Source organism: Scomber japonicus, chromosome 4, assembly GCF_027409825.1.
Source record: "Scomber japonicus isolate fScoJap1 chromosome 4, fScoJap1.pri, whole genome shotgun sequence".
NCBI classification, from domain to species: domain Eukaryota; kingdom Metazoa; phylum Chordata; class Actinopteri; order Scombriformes; family Scombridae; genus Scomber; species Scomber japonicus.
Genome location: NC_070581.1, coordinates 16,389,651 through 16,408,882, shown reverse-complemented (window position 1 = coordinate 16,408,882; position 19,232 = coordinate 16,389,651). Strand labels below are relative to the sequence as shown.

At 39.1% G+C, this 19,232-nt stretch overlaps 2 protein-coding genes across 2 annotated transcripts in view; one reads left to right on the top strand and one right to left on the bottom strand.

Annotated features, from left to right (window-relative positions):
* The window catches only part of rbm15 (RNA binding motif protein 15), a 214,785-nt gene that overhangs the window by 24,817 nt on the left and 170,736 nt on the right, over positions 1–19,232 (bottom strand). The gene's annotated exons all lie outside the window — the stretch shown is intronic.
* Positions 1–19,232, top strand: part of cpne5a (copine Va) — a 72,571-nt gene that overhangs the window by 15,201 nt on the left and 38,138 nt on the right. Inside the window, exons 4-7 of the mRNA XM_053317949.1 lie at positions 3,974–4,077; positions 5,259–5,298; positions 7,082–7,096; positions 7,267–7,343. Of these exons, the coding sequence (XP_053173924.1) occupies positions 3,974–4,077; positions 5,259–5,298; positions 7,082–7,096; positions 7,267–7,343 (236 nt within the window). The remainder of the gene's footprint in view (positions 1–3,973; positions 4,078–5,258; positions 5,299–7,081; positions 7,097–7,266; positions 7,344–19,232) is intronic.

Sequence of the window (19,232 nt, the reverse complement as noted above, 5' to 3'; positions counted from 1 at the left end):
ATAAATAAATATAACAATGAAATGAATACAAATTTAACCTTAGAACACAATGAAGATGCATTGCACTAGGTGATGACCATCCTTAGGTTTTCTGCAAAAAAACACAGTTGGAGGAAGAAGTGTGTTTATTAAAATACTTTTGTGCCTAAGAGTGAACTCATTCGTTGGTATAGTGGCCTGCTGCAATGTAGTTTCTTTCTACTAATTTAAATAGGTCACAGTATACTCAGGCACACAGTTTTTTAACTCCTCTAACAACATCAGCTCACACACTAAAGCTAGGTCTTCAGCCTTACATGTTGAACACCATCTGTTGAAGAGGATGCCTTTCTCCTTAGCAACATAAGTCTGGCCTGCTGTTTTTCTAAGGCTTTGGAAACACACACACAAAAGGATGCTAACGTTACCAACCCCGCAACACCCAAATTTAGCTGAAAGCAACAACCAACACATAGCCCAAAATCTGCCAACTGGCCCACTAATATCGTATATCTGTTCCTCCTGGTCTTTATCCTTCAGGCCCTGATGAGCAAATCAGCACAGGTGAGCACAGGTGTGCTCACTCACACAATCACTACAGCAGTAGGAAGGGTGAAGGGTGGTAATCTGAGAGAAACAAAGGCAAGAACAAGAAGAAACACACACCAAGCCCTAAGGTTGTAACAAATATATAATATATTCAATCTGCATTCTATCTGACAGAAAGACAGATAAAATATTTTGCTGCTGTTTTCACACTCAAATCATTTTTGATTGAATAAGAGTGCTCTGTTTATTCACTCTGCAGAGATCTTGGTGTCCTGCTGTTGCACAGTGATGTGACACAACCGATTTAAGAGCAGGAAACATTCGGCACCAGGATACAACATGAAGCTTTCAGTTAGAATCTGTGTTTTGATGGGTGGAGATGGAGGTAAGGACTGTCAGCTAAAAATAAGCTTTAGTGGTATATTATAGGTTAATAACACATAATATATTCCCTAATACTAACTGTAAACCTAGCTTTAATTTAAACCAAGACTTTACCCTCAACCAGCCCTTTGAAGACCTGAGGACTGCTCAAAATGCTCTCACTTTCCAGAAATGTCCTCACTCTCGACATCCTCACATATACAACAACAACACACACACACACACACACACACACACACACACACACACACACACACACACACACACACACACACACACACACACACACAGAGAGACTAGTGCATGACATTTAAACTAAAATATATAATACAAATTACTGTCTCTTGCAAATTCTGCCTTGATATGTAACCTCTATTGTCCAAATCAAAACCTCTGCTCACCAGATAAGATCTCATGACTGCTTAAATGCAGTGAATTACATAGGATTGTAAAATTTGAATGTCCCATCCCCCTGGCCAATTTTAAACCACAAGTCTATCTAGTGATGTCTGTGTTTATTTTTGATGTGCTTTTGTTTGTCTGGCTTGTTTTCTTTCTCTTTCTTGTGCTCAGGTCTCTCTTTGATTACCTGATTAAAAAGAAATTCCATAATAAAATAATGAATGAATTCTCAAGTCAGGGTGACAGTCTTGCCATTTTTGGGTTCAGTAGTTCATGTCTTGCCTAATTATATGTCTGTGGTTGCCATGTCACTAATCTGACTGCATAATAAATTTGCTGACGCGGACAGTTAATATGATGGATTGGCTCGATGTTTGATTGATTGTTTAATTAATTTGCTGCTGAAAAAAAATATTTTGCATAAAATACATTTTTTTAGTACTCACAGAGAGCAAATAATACTTATGCTTAGTGGCTGATTATAATTTCTGCTCACATGCCTTTCAAGGGTGGTTAGCTGTTTTTGGCTCACATCAACTCAACAATGATATTAGACTAGTTTCACCGATTAACATGGAAATGTGGATGAGCATCAAGCACAACTGCACTCTCCAGGCAGGAAGAGCCTCCTACACCTATCACCTCTGGTTACACTGCCCCACATCAAGCTTACAAACAGTGGGTGCTGCCTGAACATCTCTCCCTGAAAGAGATATGGGCCTGTGTTGTTAGTGCAGACGACAGCCGGCTTTGTGAGAAGCAGAGTCAAGCTGTGCAGTATTGATAAAGCTAAGCTCCCCTTTTGCGACTCTGTCATGTAATGTGTTTTTGTACTCCTGAGAGTAGATGAGGTCGGTTGGAGCACCTTTCACTGTGCCACCAAACGTAATCCATTTACTCCTATGTGGGACAAACTCTCCCATCGACTGCTTCCTCATTCACATTTCTCTATCAAAAGAATAATTTGGACCAAATGGTTATGGATGAATTGTTTTTTGATTCCAATAGGAAGCCTTCATCAGCTCCTGATGACACCTGTGCACCCATGATTAGTTTTTGTCAGCTTTCATGGTCAAATATATCAAACCATGTCAGCAGCCCATCATTCTGTTACCACATTACTTTAAATTCTTAATTTATAACTCTGTCAAATGTAATTACTCCTAGTGGATGACTACCACTTTCACTCAACTGAGCAGTTGACACAATATTACTTCTTCCCTTAATTCAAGCAAATCCTGGCCTTTCCACTCCCACTCAAACTCCTAGACGTTAATCTTTATACCAAGAATTTTCTGACACACCTCCAGTGCCCAGATATCCTCATATCAGCTTTTTTCTGTGGGAGTTGACAGTTAATTGTAGTGTTTCTGGGTTTACAGGCTGACTGCAAAGCTACTGTGTGGTAGGAATAATATGTGAACTGGGAGATGTGTTATTTCCTCAGGTGGCCATTGTTTGCTTTGGTGATCATTTCTCTTCCTTTGTTAAGTTTGGCCTGAGACCAAAGTGAATATGCTATCATTGGGCCCTGAAGCTTGAATTGTTGAAGTAAGCTGCCATCCTCACTCTGGAGATTTTTCTTCCTGTCCATCTGTTGGAGTGGAGTGCTCACACTTTCTGACAGGGAGGAAGCAAAGAAAAAAAGTTGTGCCACATGGTTGTTAAACTTTAATAGGCTTAGACACACTTTTATGTTTGATGGCAGGTTACACTTCCACAAAGCCTTTCCCTCAAACTGTTATATGTTGCACATAATCCAGTTGGCATGCCACTGCATTAGCACAGGTGTCCGTCTGTTAAAAAATATTCTGCTGCTGTAATATCACTCTGCATGGCTCCCCTGTTTGCTCCATGTTGAGTTTTACCCCCACTGGATGTAATCACAAAGGTGTGAGACTGTAATCCTGCTGTTTCATCTCCTCATTAAGCCTTAACACTGTTATTATTAATTCACTGTGTCAGTTTATGGTAACACTCGACTGAGGATCTTTTATTTATGCAGCTCAGCATCATTTCTCTGACTTTGAATTATTTATTCTGAATATAATTAATGTGTGTTTGTGCAAAGGGATGCAACACACTCTGTGTGTCTGTTGATTTCTTTATCAGCATATCACCTCATCCAAAGGCCTTGCTCTGTAACACTTTCATCTGTGCAGGCGGCTTCCTATTTTTCCTCTTAACGCCAACAGAAGATTGTTTGCTATCTTCCCCCCATTTGTGACAGTTCCCTCGTGTAAAGACAAAATGTGAAAGTCAATGTTTTCTTTGCCTTTGTCATCCCTCCATCAGCCACCTTTTGTTTTGAAGTGGTTCAGAGAGCAGCAGTGGCGTAAACATGGTAATTAAATGAGTGTAATTGGACTCAATAAAGTGGTTTCCTCAGGCTTTCTCCACCCCAGCACAATGAGAAGAGGTGGAGAAGAAGAGCTGACAGTGTGTCATCATTAACTTCTGTTAATCAAATCTGAGCTTATCCAAAGCCATGAATTCATACAGCTGTCGGGAGAAGATAGCAGGGGTGGGGTGAGGTATTAGAGCAATAGATATAGTTTCTGAGTGACTGCATGGTGTGCTTTCTCAAAGATCTGGGCTCATCTCGCTGCTCACATTTTCCTCGTCTGTCTTTTGTCCTTCTCTCCTGGTTCTGATCTAGTTTGGGAGAACAGAGGTGATAGACAACACGCTAAACCCAGACTTTGTCAGGAAGTACATCCTGGACTACTTCTTTGAGGAGAAGCAGAACCTGCGCTTTGACGTGTGAGTTATTCTGTTTGATCTGGTCCTCTGAGGACATGCATCGAGGTGTGTGTGTTTCAGATGCGCTGCCCTCTTCAAACTCAGTCCCCCAAATCGTACTTTTTTTCTTCCACAAGCTTAACATCTTTCTGCCGCATCCACTCTCCCTCTTCCCCCATCTATCACTTCATTCCCTCTTCCGCTTCCCTGTCTTTCATTTTCTCTCTTCAAGTCACTCTTCTCTCGTTCTCACTTGTCTCTCTCCTGAGGAATTATTCATCGTTGCAGTGTCTCAATAGTCATTCATTGAAGGGAGATTGGTATAAGGGTGATAAATATTTCATATAAAGTTTTATCCTTAATCTCCCTGCTGCTGAGCAAAGCAAATGTCTGAAACCGAGTCCCATAAAACTCACAAAGACCCCTGACATCCTCCACTCTTTCACATATAGCTGCCTTTCTCCTCTTGGAAATGCCAGACGATTGAGAGGGTCAGGAAGGTGCAGTTTCATTTTGAGATCTCCCAGAACTGAGTCAGGAAGGTGCAGTTTCATTTTAAGATCTCCCAGAACTGAGTCAGGATCATTTCCTTTGCCCCCCCCCCCCCCCCCCCCCCCCCCCTTCAACTGGCAGAGATATGCTTCCAGAAATCCACGCTTCCCCCCCACTTACTTCAACCATGAAGTCCCTGGTGCACTTTCAGGATGTATCCGGGACTCGAGCTGCAGGTCTCTGAGGATTTTAAGACACTTAATGAAGTAATTTGGCATGCTATCATGATATAACTCTGGAACGGGAAAGGACTGTATCCCCTCACAATTAGTGTTACTCATTTACATCTCTCTTTTATCACAGAGGTGGGAGCCAAGGAATACTGAAGTTAAATTACTTTTACATTAAGTTTGACTGGAAAATGCTCGAAACTTTCTCTGCATTGGTATATTGTTTCAATACGATCCCACAGGCATTAATTACATTCATAGTATAAAATTACCTCCTTAATGAACTGTCACATTATTGCTTACACTTTGTACGTGGGCTGCCCCCTTTTGCTTCCCCACTGACCCAGGTGTGTGATTGACAGGCAGAAAATGTCTACGCTGCAGCCAATTTTCCTTTATGAGAGTCATTAATTTGTTAGGTCTTCTGATGGTTTGCCCACATGGTTGCTTCTGTGATTTGTGGTCTCTTTGTGATTTCAGATACGATATTGATTCTAAAAGTCCTGATCTCGCAAAGCATGTAAGTTAAGAACATTTCTTCTTTTGTGGATCAGGAGCTTCACTTTATTTCTAATATTTGTTCGATCTAATACACTTGCATGTGTCTAACATTTAGGTTCTATGCAAACCAAAGTTTGTGGCATCTGAACGCTCAAATATATCTTGGAATAATGAGTGAATTATGCTTCAACTGCCAAAATATTGTTTGTTTTGCATTACCTTCCACCTGCATCAATTTATAAAATTAAGTATTTTATTCCACCAGAGCTATGATAATCAAAGTTTCATTTGCATCTGGCATACCTTCATTACCTTTTTTCAAAATGAGAAATGAAGCATTGCATATCATTATTATCAAAGCTTTTCAGCACATTTCCCATAGTGGTACGTAGTGCTTTTTTGCAATTTAGATTAGATATTTCCAAGATGGTGATTCGGAACAATATACAGTGCATTTATTATAAAATAAGGGGAAGGGGACAGTGCTTTGTAATAGAGCATACATTCAGGCAAACAGCTCATTAAACTGAATGTGTCTTATTCTCTAGGGTTTTTCCTGCTATTATACAACTTAGGTGCACCCAAGTGATTTTTCACAGGACAAGCTCTTCCACACACAGGTGAAGTGAAAGATAAATGTTCTACTCAGGTTCATGACAACGATGCTTGTTCCTGTAACTGCATTAAAAAAATAAAAAGTCAATACCAACTCAATTAGCATCAGCATGTAAAAAGTGATATTTTCAAATGTTTTGTCCATAGTCTCTCAATATGTTTTACATGACCACAGTGTGCTGGTGAAGTTAATAATGAATTGTTATGAACAAGCTCAAACTAAAGCTGTCTGTGTGTAGTAATTGTTTAGCTTAGTGTGCAGTATTTAGATGTCAGTAATATTATTAATTTTACTGACATCTTTATATTTCTTTCCAGTGAGATATTATTGACTTAATGTAGTGACTTTGCTGTTGTACTACTAGTATTATTAATACTATTGCTGCTTGTGATGTTTTGTCACAATTAAATATAAATAAATTATAATTCTGAATTCTTAAAAAATATATATATTCAGAGAACAACTCTTTAGTAATGAAAAAGAGCTGATAAGAATATTAATAAAGAACCAGATGGATAAGAATAGGACTATGGATTATAAAATGTTGCTGACTCGGGAGGACGAGAAGATCGCAGTTCAGATCTCTTCACTATAAGCGTTGTTTTACCAATGCTTTGTGATTAATGATAATTATGGGAAAACACCACCCCTCTCCACACATGCGCGCACACACGCACACACAACCACAGCACCAAAGCCCTCCAGAAACCTCTTGGGAAAACCCTTATCATTGATGCTAAAAGTTCCTGTTCATACTAAACAGACATCAACAAGAATATATTTGCAGCACTTGGTTTGCATACTACCAAAATTCTCATAATTAATTATGCCTCCGTCATTGTGATGCTTTTATGATTGTGTTTTTGCATTGTGGTGTTTCAATCCCTTCATGCTCTGGAAACATACTGCTTCTACAACTCTTTCAGCTGTTACTTCTCTTCTCTTTAATTTTGTCTTTCTACTCTGAGACTTACCTTCTGCTGTTTCCATGCTGCTTATCTGCTCTTTCACATGTCCACTTTTGCTCTTCTTATTTGCACTTGGTTGATGACAGTCTGGTATTTGAGTTATGTGCCTTCTGTTCCATGATATGCTCTGTTGTGTCACTGCGGCTGCCTGGTCTTTTTCTCTTCCTCCTCCTCCTCCTTCTCCTCCTCCTCCTCCTCCTTCTTCTCCACCCTGGAAGCCAACCGACTTTAACGTACGTGTCTGCCTCAGATGTTTTAATTTATAACTGTACAATGCTTATAATGATGCTTAACTCCTCACCAACTCTCCTTGTTACCCTCCCGTGGTCCACCTGAACGCCCCCATCCTTTTGCCCCAACCTTTGTCTCTCTCCATCCCATTTTATGCTCCCTCACATGGCAGGACTTTCTGGGACAGGTCCACTGCACACTTGGAGAGATTGTGGGCTCTCCTGCCAGTCGCCTGGAGAAACCTCTAGGGTGAGTCTTCATTTTACTATGTTCACTCTAATTTTGCACAATAATGTGTCTAGATTTACTCATTCTCTCAAGGAGACAAACAGAACAAATTTAACTTTGCAAATACAAGTTTTAAGATGTTATCAGATAATGAAAACTCAGGTCTACCTCTCAGCCTGTTCGACCGCCACATGCTTTTGCTGGATTTTGTGCATTCCAACAAAGATGAGGTGATGAATATGTCTGCCTTCTAGAGCCATCTGTATCGTACATTACACTGCAAGATTAGACCCATGTGCTTGGATGGGTAATTGAACATGAACGGGAGCTTCCTCAATGCAATTACTGTCATTAAGGAGGCGATCTAGCACAGAGAGTAGATTGAAGTCAGTGTGAGACGCATGGCAATATCGACCCTGCTTCAGTGTAAATGAGGAAAATATGAAGCCCTGAAAGTATTGGCATCCACAGATTTGTGCGTAGCTTTCTCAGTTGTGTCTTTTTTCTGAGTGGCCGAACTATGAAGATTGTGTTTGTGTGTGAGGCTGTGAAGTCCAGTGTGTATGCCTCTGTGTGAAGTATGAGGCGGTGCTGGCCCCTGCAGTTGGGGGTTTGTGTGAACAGCAAAGCTTTGGTGTCGACCATGAACTCTGCCAGGGACTGGTGGCGGTGGATTACAGAGCTTGGTGCCCTTCAGTGCTGAATAAGAGGATGAGCAGGATCAAGAGACAGTGTTCACCAGTATGCTGTAAACTAGGCCGCACACCCCACATCAGAGGCAGGCGGGAGGCTTGGGAGCTCCAGGCAGACATGACGGACAAAGGTATTGATTCTGCAGTTTCTAGCAGGGCAGCTTGTCCACTGCTGAGACTCAACAGTGATGCAACATCCAATTTAGCTGCAGCAGAAGGTGATGATGATGATATGGTTGGTGTTACAGTCCGCAGGTCACAAACTGAACAAATCAACCCTTTTGAAAACATTCACTTGTGTTGCTCATAACTACCCCAACAGTGCTTATGTCAGGGAGTAGCAATTCAGAAACCCAGATAAGTATTGTATAGGTTTCTGTAGGTTTTCTGTTCCTGATGGCATTCAGGTAAGGGTACAGTTTTATCCAGCCTTGTCTTTTTTGAATAGCTGAACAGTACCCATGGGTAATGGAGTTTTCATGGAGATGTTTAATGGCTATGTGCTCCATTTCCCATGTATCCTGATGTGGCAGTGCCTTTCTGGACTGCAGCTTTGAGGAGTGGCTCCTGCAGGGACTGAGGAAATCTGTTAGCCATGCTTAAATGAGCCCCCCCAAGGCACACTGCATCCAATGACCTGCTTAAAAAGCACATCAGCACCCCTTTCCCTATTTTCCACACTTCATCCCTCATTTATTACACATCCTTCCATCCACCAGATTCTTTTTTTTCTTTCTTGACCCCCTTTCTCCTCATTGTGTTTTCAATTTATTTTTGTTCCCTGAAACCTCACCCTCTTTCTCTCCCCCTTTTCCAATTCCAACTCCATCCAGCCAACAAACAATCAAACATGAATTGCTATACTTGTTAGGACAATGTACTGATTCATGTCATCCAAACATCAACCATCACCACTACAGCCGCCCCCAACCCAACACTTAAATTTAACCTTAACCCCTTTTTATCTTATTTTTTGTCTGCTTTATTGGGACTAAATAGTAGTAGTGAGTCTGCACATATCAAAATGTAAACAGATTGTTCTTATAATTTAGCAATCACGTTGTTTCATCGCTGTTTCCTATAAAATATCTTCATACAGTATACTACTACTACTATCCTTCTACAAATACATTTTGGATTAAATATCATTGCTGAGCACTTTTTTTGCTAACCTAAACCAAATTGGTTTGAGTTACTAAAACATAACCATAAAATGTTCATCATGCTTAATTTCCTAGGAGCTGATATTGAAGGAAAACAAATGAAACATGTTACTGTTTTGTGGATATGTTCATTATGAAGATTTTGCATTGGGAGTAAGTTTACAGATTTGTTAAAAGCAACCATTTCCTTCTTATGGTGATAACAGAAACATGCAATGGGCGGCACTGTAGTGCCTTTTGCTGATGCAGATTAGTAATTTAATTTGGAGGAAAATGGCTTGATATCATATTGATTTGTTCACTTCCTGTAGCTTTAAATAACATTAACCACTACCACTACATGCCTAATCTCAGCCTTTACCCAAAAGCTAACTCACTCAGTCATAATTTAACACATCAAGTCAATCAAGTCTTACTGTAACACCAAAATAAAATAGTTATCTTGTAAGTATTGATTTTGTAATTATATAGCACATACAAACACCCACAATCCTACACTCTTTCCTCTTCTTGCAAGTGGAGATGTAACCTGTGACTCACGCTTGGTTCAGTAGTTGACTTCAATCATTTCTGATTTTGTATGTGCAGTGCACAGAGGGACAAACGTAATGTTCTGGCATTCGCTTCAGAGCAAACTTATTTGTCTTGGGGAAAATAACGGGTTGGATGAGATGTATGGCTCTTCCCACATTCTTTTTATTAAGACAGAAACATATGCCAGTGGACGGAATATGAGTTACAAAACACTGAACTGACACCGTGGAACATTTCCTTCTGTTTATAATCTGGTTTTAATGAGAGACATGTATCAAAGTTAGTGGTAGCTGAGGAAATGCAAAGTTAAATGACAGACTGATGCAGGTGAATTACTGAAAAACATGTTATCTGTGACACAACTCTCTTGGCTGTGATTATGGGTATAGCCTGTGGGAAGGCATCATAATGTGGTTGTATAGGTAATATGATAATAGAGTTCATTATACAGATGGCAGTAACCTTTTCTGCTGGCATGGTAAATTATACCACACACTAGAGCATATGAAACAGCACAACATTAGCATGTTAAACCCATTAACCTACTGTGACTGTGCGCTCCTGCTGTACATTTGAAGCAGCAAATGAACCATAAGCAAAACTACAGTGAGAGTGGTGGGTATGCTCACTGCACCAGTGGGAGCCAAGGAAATCATAGAAATACAGTAATAATAATAAAAATATATATTTCTAAAAAATGTAGAAGTTTTATATTGAATTAAATAATTGTGAACCCATTGTTGTAGCTCACATCAAAGGCTCATCTGAATCCTATCATCTTTCAGTTGTTTCTACAGCTCCACATTTACAGTAGGAGGAAGTTTAAAGGAGACATATGCAAATTTTCTCCGCCTCAGCAGACTTCTGTCAGCTCTGGAGGCTATGTAGACAAACCGTAGTAGTAATTCCACTTCTTTTTCTCATTCTTTACTCAAAATGTTTTCAAATATATCCATTCATGTTCGTGTCAAGATATGATTAAAAATATGCGAGTGGACAATGTGAACAACCCATAACTTCTTGACTTTCAGGGAGCATTTTCACATATGTTCACTACATGTTTTGGATTTTTTTTTACTATGTTTAACACAGACATCCAAATTATAACAAAATATGAATAACAGAAACAAAAATCACAATCACAAAAAGCATGTTATGTTGCTTTAAAAAGAAAATGTTTTACATAACTTCAAGGCCCGTGTAAGAGATCAGAGATTGTCTCCTTATTGGACTTATGAAGCTGATGGTCATTTTTGTAGTCATACATTAAGTCATAACTACACTACATAACTACAATGTGTGTACTTTATATGAAGATAATATTACTGTAATAAATTCATATTGTAGAGGTAAAGTACCTTGGGAGTTAAATGTTATGTTGATTTTATACCTTTGGTTTTGCTATCAGTGTGGCAGTGTGTGTTACTGTGTTTTCCTCAAGTATCTCCCATAAATGTAGTTGAAAGTATACTGTATACACAGTGAAATATGTCCTTGTAGTTCACCAGAGCCTGCGCCACAGTGGGCACCATGAATGCAAAACATTAAAGTCAAAGGCCAACAGAAATTAGATTTAAGTGAGCCCAGGGGTGAAACTCAAAAATTAAATTATAAAAACAGAGACGATGAAAGTGTAGTGAACTGATAAATTCTCTCTAGATTTATCATTTGTTTTGATAAGGACATAATTTGATTAAAATGTGCAGATTAGATGAAAGTCTAGACACTATTTGATGAAAACAAGCTTAATTTGATTAACATTGTTTTAATGAAAAGTTAATATTTTTTTCCCTCCAGCGTAAGTATAGTACTATAATATGTGTAATGACCAATCTGTAACAGGCCACATTAATACCCTACCTGCCTTCTGATGATAATTACTGTACCTGTTTCTACAGTATACCTGGAGCTCCAAATGGCTCCAAACTGGGTCACATACAGCTGTATGACGGGGTGACAGGTAACATGAAGTCAGAGCAATTAACAATAACTTTGAGAAGCTTTGATTGACATGTTGGCCAATGCACATGAAAAATCATAGCCAATCAAACCAGTGCAGATGTTGAATGATAAACAGTAACAAAATGAAGCCTTCATTAAATTCAGACTTTATTTGAATTAACTGATTAATTTATGTACTAAAACAACTCAAGAATTTTGCTATCATACTTTAGACTTGAATTATTATATGATACTTTGTAAAACACTTAAAACTCTCATCCTTGTGCTCCCACATTCACAAATGTATCTTCTCTCATATAACTCGGGACCTTTTTTCCTCCCATTTTGCTCCCTGTAATCAAGTTTGAGACCAAGTATTAAGTTAAGCAGCAACATTACAGTATAATGCAATCCAAAACAAACTTGTGCTCAGATGTGCTGATTCAACTACATGGTCATTCTTTAAGCAGCAGTTTCTGGTGTTCTATTAGGTTACATTTTTAAGGTTAGGTTGCAGTTGCAAAAATCAGCCTGCATTATGCTAAGAATCAGTGAAATTATCACTGACACCTGTCACCTGTCATCCTATAAAATTCCTCTTACAGGATGAAGCTGATTTGGATTGCACCAAAACAGTGAATTTTGTAGTTGACGATTAACTCATAACCCATACAGTAGTTGCTGTTGCTACCTGTCAGGCTTTCTTTTAGCACATGGCACATACTGTTACAATAATGGCTTTTAATTTTTGCTAGTGATTGTTGATTCTCCCCGACATTCTGGGAGTCTCACACATTTTAACAGCGGCTCCCTGACGGCTGCAAATTATGTACAATATCCTGGAATCTGGAGCGAGTGAGCAAGGGCGCACGTGCTAGAGAGTGACTGTGTGTGTTTGACTTATCATGTAGTGCGCGCACAAGAAGGTGCGAGTGTTTGTGTGACTGTCCATGCAGTGCGCGTGAGAGAGAGCAAAAGAAAAAGGTGAGAAGAGGTGTAAACTTCCTAAATCCATTAAACGTTAAACGCTAAACTATAACATCATGCACACCGCTTTAACATGTGGAGAAATCCAAAGCTTGACAGGCCTGCCTCTCGTATTTACAGTATGGTTGTTAAGTTATGATTGGACAATCACTGATTGGGGGAGGGGTTTAGCCTATGGTCAGTTAGAGCCTCATAGTACTAAGTACACTTTCTAAGATAGATCTTTTTACATGACTTAATTAAAATATAACACACAATCACACATACAACATTCAAAATGTAAAATCAACATTTAAATAAAAAGGTCTAGTACTGTATATCTTTATATTGTCATGCTCACAACATGTCTAACCACTGTGCCAACTTTGATATCTGACTCACCAGAACTTTACTCAGAGAAAACTGAGGCAGACGACTTCACTTGTCTCATCTCGGCTTCAGAGACTTGCAGTTCTTTCAAAGTTTTTAGTTAACATCGTTAGCTGACTGACTCAGCAGTTTTTCTGAGATAAAAAAAAAAAAATGCTGCAGATTTAAACTAATGAGTGGGAGTGAGTGAAGGTTGTTTTTTTTTGGTGGGTAAAAATTCCTTATAAATCCTTGATCCAAGTACTCTTAGTACTGTAGATGAAGGGAGGGAAGCAGGTACATTGTTTGCCTGTATTACTTAACTGGGAGGCCAAGTGCTTTTTATGGCTTACAGTAATCAGCATCCTCTGCCTCGGGACAACACACACAATTAGAGCATTCTGCTGCCTCGCTAAATGGGCTCCAAGGCTGAACACTAACAAGGGTCCCTTTCTAATAATGTATATTCCTGCTTAGCTGTGGAAAACGCCAACTGTGCTGATTGCACAAGAACTGTTTTTGTCTGGTGAAGTTCTGTTTATGACTCTTCAAGGTCTTTGGCGTCACACAAAATTTAGAAATCCTTTTTGTTTTTTGCCATGAAAAGAAAGTTAATTTAATGTATGCTTTGGTTGTCAAAGTTATTGGTTTTAAAAACTCTGTAGATAATGAGGCAATAGATTTTTTGTCTTCATACTAATAATGGGAGCCTCAGGTGTAAGAGCAGCATTGGCTTTAACTGTGCAGATATGCTTAGATGATTTGTTTTTGCACTCAGAGCAGAAAGTGTTCATTTCTGTCATGGCCATGGGCAGTCATCTGCTAGAAAGGTGAGAAAGCTTCCTGAAAGCCTTTGAATGAGTGCTTTGCTACCCCCGTTTAACACCCTTATGTTATTAATCTATTTAGTGGCCGAAAATGATCTCTTGTGCGCAGATAGTAATCTGTAGTCAGCAGTAACCACCACAGTGGAGGTCAAGGCGACTTTGTATGAATTCCATCACTTGCTGCCCAGCACCAGCAGGCTAAAGGAGTCAAGGCCTGGTGACACTACGTGGATAAGGGAGAGGAGCTCTGATTTGAAGTCACGAATCCACAGTGGGAAAGTGGGATTAAATGTGACTAGCATTATATATTTATAACAAAGAGAAATGGGCATCTTTTCTGCCCTCTGATAGAGAGGGGTGTTCTATTCTTGCCAGGGGGAAATTGAAATGTGCTCCTCTAGAGGAGGGTTTAACTTGTTGGCAGGAGGGCACACAGGGAAGGAAGTTAACTCGCTGTCATGACTTTGAGTAGTTTTAGCTTTAAGACTGAGAGAGAAAGTTTCTCTGTGATTGACAGCCTCTCCTAATCCTCTCTTTTTCTGTCAAAACAAGCAATTTTTAGCTTGCAGGTGGCTGATGAAGAATGCCTCATTTATTTAGAATCACAATAAATCAAACATTGTTACAGTGATTAAAGCCTGTGCCATAATTCATCTCATCAAAACATCAGCAACAGCCTCATTACATCCCTGCACACTCATAAAAATGGAATACAAATGAATTGTATTTCATATTTAGCGTTTGGAATTAGCGAGTACAAAAGAGTGAACAAAATTCCTATTAATGACTGAATGGGTTAGTCTCATTCATTGAGGTTGTGTTAATGCTCATTATGCATCTGTGGGAGACCTGAGGTATCCAATGAATAACACTCAATGGGTTACATACATGACTGCAACAAAGAGGGGGAAAAAAGAATAACATGTTAGTGATAATGTGCTCTCATGCCTTGCACCTCGTTTCCACTGGTAAAAAAAAAAAGCAAACACATTCTTTACTCTTGGTTATTTTTATATATCTATGTGATATTTTTCTTCACCACATTTTTTTGCCCTATTTACTTGCTTTGTGCTGATTCTAACAAAGCTTCAAAGAGCTAAGCACAGGTTGCCTTGAGCTACCTGCTTTAAACACCAGCTCTTCTCACAGCACCAGTAAGAAGCAGCTGTCTTTGTCTCTGAGAACTACAGTAGGTCTTTTGGTGTCCTTTTGAATTAGCCTGCACTTTTCATCCTCTTTTTTTTATAATCCTGGTGAGGTGAGGGATTAGGGATGTTTATCGGTGTATGAAGATCAAGGGGATTAGGGGTATAATCTCATTTGAACCCACATAGAGTTTTGGCAACCTTGTCTAATTCTGTTCAACTATGATCTGCCCACTGCCCCAACGTTTACTGTGGCACAGATTAGCCAGATTATCTGTCTAAACCTCCATCTCTGTTGGTCTCAACTCAGACCAGTCAGATTTGTTCATTTAACTTGATCCCCGTGTCAACCAGAAGAATTCATTGGATTCACTGACCCTAAGCTATCTCAGTGCAAACATTCTTTTGTGCTGTGAAAATGATACTATTCTTGTTTTATTTCTTGCTGTGCTTTCTCCGTGCCATCCCCAATAATATTTTTTGATTTGCTTATCCTTATCTTCATGTGAAATTGCAAGGTAACTTAGCATGATATCACTGCAGTCATTTTACCTCGTATGAAAATGTGTAGACCCACCCTGCATCAGCTGCAGTGTGAACATTTTTTTTTCTTCTTCTGTGGCTCTCACTCATATTGTTGAGCAGACAGCCCTCCCCCACTCTTATATGCGTGACACGTTGCAGCGTTGTTAAATATCAAGACCATTCCTCATCCTAATGACCTAATGTGAGCGGCATCAACAATTGCTTCCTTCTCCCTTTTCGGACTTTAATCTCACCAACCTCCATCCACCCTATCTTCGTGCTGATAGGTAATGGAGAATACAGGAATTGTGAATCACCATTTTAACGACAGCAACTGCCTCTTGATGGAAAATTATAGAGGCCATACATTGAGCCTGAATATCTATAATATAATACGTCATGCACAATGATCGTTGATGCTTGTTTTCTGGAGGAATAAATAGCCCGAATGTGCTCTTCTCTGGAAATAGTGAGACCCAGTTTTCTCATTGCTATTCTGCAGAACATCGGTATCAGAAACTTTGGCCAAGTAATTGTAATGATGCTGGAATATGCTGCTTGATCTCTTTCCATTCACTTGATCAAACAGGGAATCTGTCAAGACAGTTGTGGCCAACTCTCTGTTGCAATATGAGCTAAGAGCCCTCCATCCTTTCACCTCTTTCTAGGTTAAGGAAGCCACTGTGATACAAGGCCCTGTTTCAGTTTCTGTCTCTTCTTGTTGTTTTCTTTATGTAGTTGTGTTTGATCATCTGGGTTTCTGTTGAACAGGAGGAACAGCAGAGGAGTTAGCCACACTGACACAATGTTAATCTGACTATAAACATGAGGCCCGCTGAGATTTTCACATCATGGATTGATACTGAATTGGTCAGGACCATATGGTACAGTGTCTGTTGAGGGGCCGAAGGGAAACCTGTAAGTGACGGCATGAATTATGGAGAAATTTGAATTGTGTTAAGTGTCATTCCTACTGTACATAGAATAGCATTAGTGGGGTCAATACTCACCTGCATTGCTAGAAGTCTTTATGTCTTTATTATGTCATTTGAATCATTCACTGGAAGCATAGAAGTCATGGATGATAACAGGCTGCCATCAGTCTTCCCTCAATGAGACCACCTCATCAAAACTCTATTCAACACCTCTGCGCCTAACTCGTTGAAGTGAGACAGTATTACTACTTCTGCAAAATTAACATTTCCTTTCTATTGTTCCTCCCCAACTGTAGATTGCATTAAATTGAATCACTAAATAGGATCCCGTATGTGATTAAAAGTTATAGTCTTCACTTCACTCAGTCTAAATTGTAATGAATCATGTGTGGAGATTAGAGGGATCTTCAGCCTCAAACTAATGCCATAAAACATTAAACTATGACCTTTCTAACCAGTCACATAATCAATGTTACAGATTAATGTTCTTCTCTTGTTTGATTGATTTGTATCACAAAACCCAAAGCACTTAAAGTTGTTTGGCCGTCATATAATTCACTCACTTTGTTAATCTGACATGATGCATGGCTACTCTCTAATACCCAATATCCAATCTAATATCCAATGTTTGATTTAAAAAACCCATATCAGTTCTTTCTTGTTTGACATAATTAAATAGGGACTCTGCACCACTAGCACAATATAAAAGAATTTGATGAAATTAATGATTTTGCTATTCTTACAATCTTCCCAGTAGCAAAGATAATTAAATAATCTGGGGCTCACCAAACAGTCTATTAGATAATAAGATGATGTTTTTGCAATATTGATTTTATTTAACCTGAGGATGACTATCCATGTTTAAGGGTTGTCCAAAATTGTAAGGGCTCATCCTCTGGGGGATTTAATCTCATAGCAATGTGTCTACTGGGTTTTCATAATTCTTGTGTACAGGTGGAAATGTGGAAAGGTTAGTGGGTCAATAAAAACATTAGCAGTGCTCGTTCATGTCCACTTGGCCCTTCCACTACTGTGAAAACTCAAGTGACCTCTGTGAGATTGACCCTCAGAGGGAGCGAGTGCTAACTAGCATGCACAACATGGATGGCATGGTTGTGAGATCCAGCATTAGTTCATTTTCACAATTTTTTGTTAGTTACTTTGTTTTTTTTAGTTTGTTTTTTTAGTATTGGTCATTTTTTAAGACATTAATAAACTCTACTAATTCATGTATCACATTTATTTTCTGAAAATGATTATTGAATAATGATAATTGCAGAGTCTCCAGATGAGGGCAAGTGCTTCGATTTTAAATAATCTGCACCTTTCAGAACCTGCCCCATTTGCTCGTTAAGTTTCTACCCTTATGAAATATGGTGCTACATGAAGTAATATCAAGTGCCAAGGGGGCAGCTATTAAAATATATCTTAAGATTCATCATAGGAATATGAATATTAACTGTATGTAATATTTCATGAAAATTTCCTCTGGCAAGTACTACTCAAGTCCATGTTGGCTGGGAATTGGTATGTGCTTGTCTCAATAAATAACAAAACTAACTATGTAATACTGTCAAAAAAATCTAAGGGGTGAACTCACAAAGAATGGATTGCGGCTGCTGATAGCGCGTCTCAATTGGGTATCATTTGCAACTGCTATCTGTCCCGTCTCAACGTCCGATTCACAAAATATATTTCACTAATCACTATGATGGCGCAAACGTGCCCATAAAGTTTTGTAGCTGAGTGCAATTTGCAATTTGTGTCTGACTTAGTGGCAGAGCTGTTTCTAATGTTTCAGGATTTTTTCCACATTTAAGCACACATGTCCATAATGAAAACTGCAGAATTCACAAATGCCTCAAATTGCGCGTCTTTAATTAACAGAGAAGCACAAACAAAGCTTGCCACAATAAGAAAGTACTTTGCATCTGTGACATAAGCTATTAGTGTGATAGGCAGGTTTGAAACATGTTGTATGTATGTATATGTCTGAATTTTACTATAATGTTGTTCATGGGTTACTGAACATATATCCTGGATTTCACAGAAACATCAGTACTGATGTTTTGTTTGTTGCTCACAGCATGGCTGCAGCATCACACAGCAGCTGAAACAATAAAAGCTTCGCCAAATTGAGAAAGAGGCTCTGCACAGTTATGCATGTGGCACAGCTAGCAGTGGTAACTTCATTAACAGCGAAACAGTCAGGATGTGACAGGAATTAATGTTCTGAGTTCCGCTACACATCCGTAGGTCAGCTGTTAAACACAGATTTAGGTTTATACGGAGCACCTGTTTGAAAGCCACCCTAATGGATGAATCCTGAGCTCCATCAGCGCTGTCAGGACATTTTTATTTTTAAATAGCTGAAAATATGAGGTAAGACTACCACCCCATATCCCACTTGACACCCCCAAATTCCCTCCTCCCCAGCCAATGTTAGACTAAAGATTTCAGACGTTGGCGGTGTCATTCAATAACAATTTACTATCATTCAAGCCACCGAAGCTTGAAGCTTCAAAGAGAAAGAGATAGACAATGAATGAGTGTGTGTGTTATCACCAACTCTCTGAAGACACTAATAATTTAACTCTTAACTGAGGCTCATTTGCATAGAAAGTGGCCAATCTTGAGCCAAATGTATGCATATTATCTAATTTACATACATGCAAATGAGAAAGGAACATCAAAATGCTGTTTGCTTGGCGGTGCAGTTTGGGGTGCATTACTTTTTGTCTCATTTGTGCAAAGTTAGCAGCCACAAAAGCTGCAAATCCTTTTGTGAATCTGCCCCTAAGAGTTCAAAATTA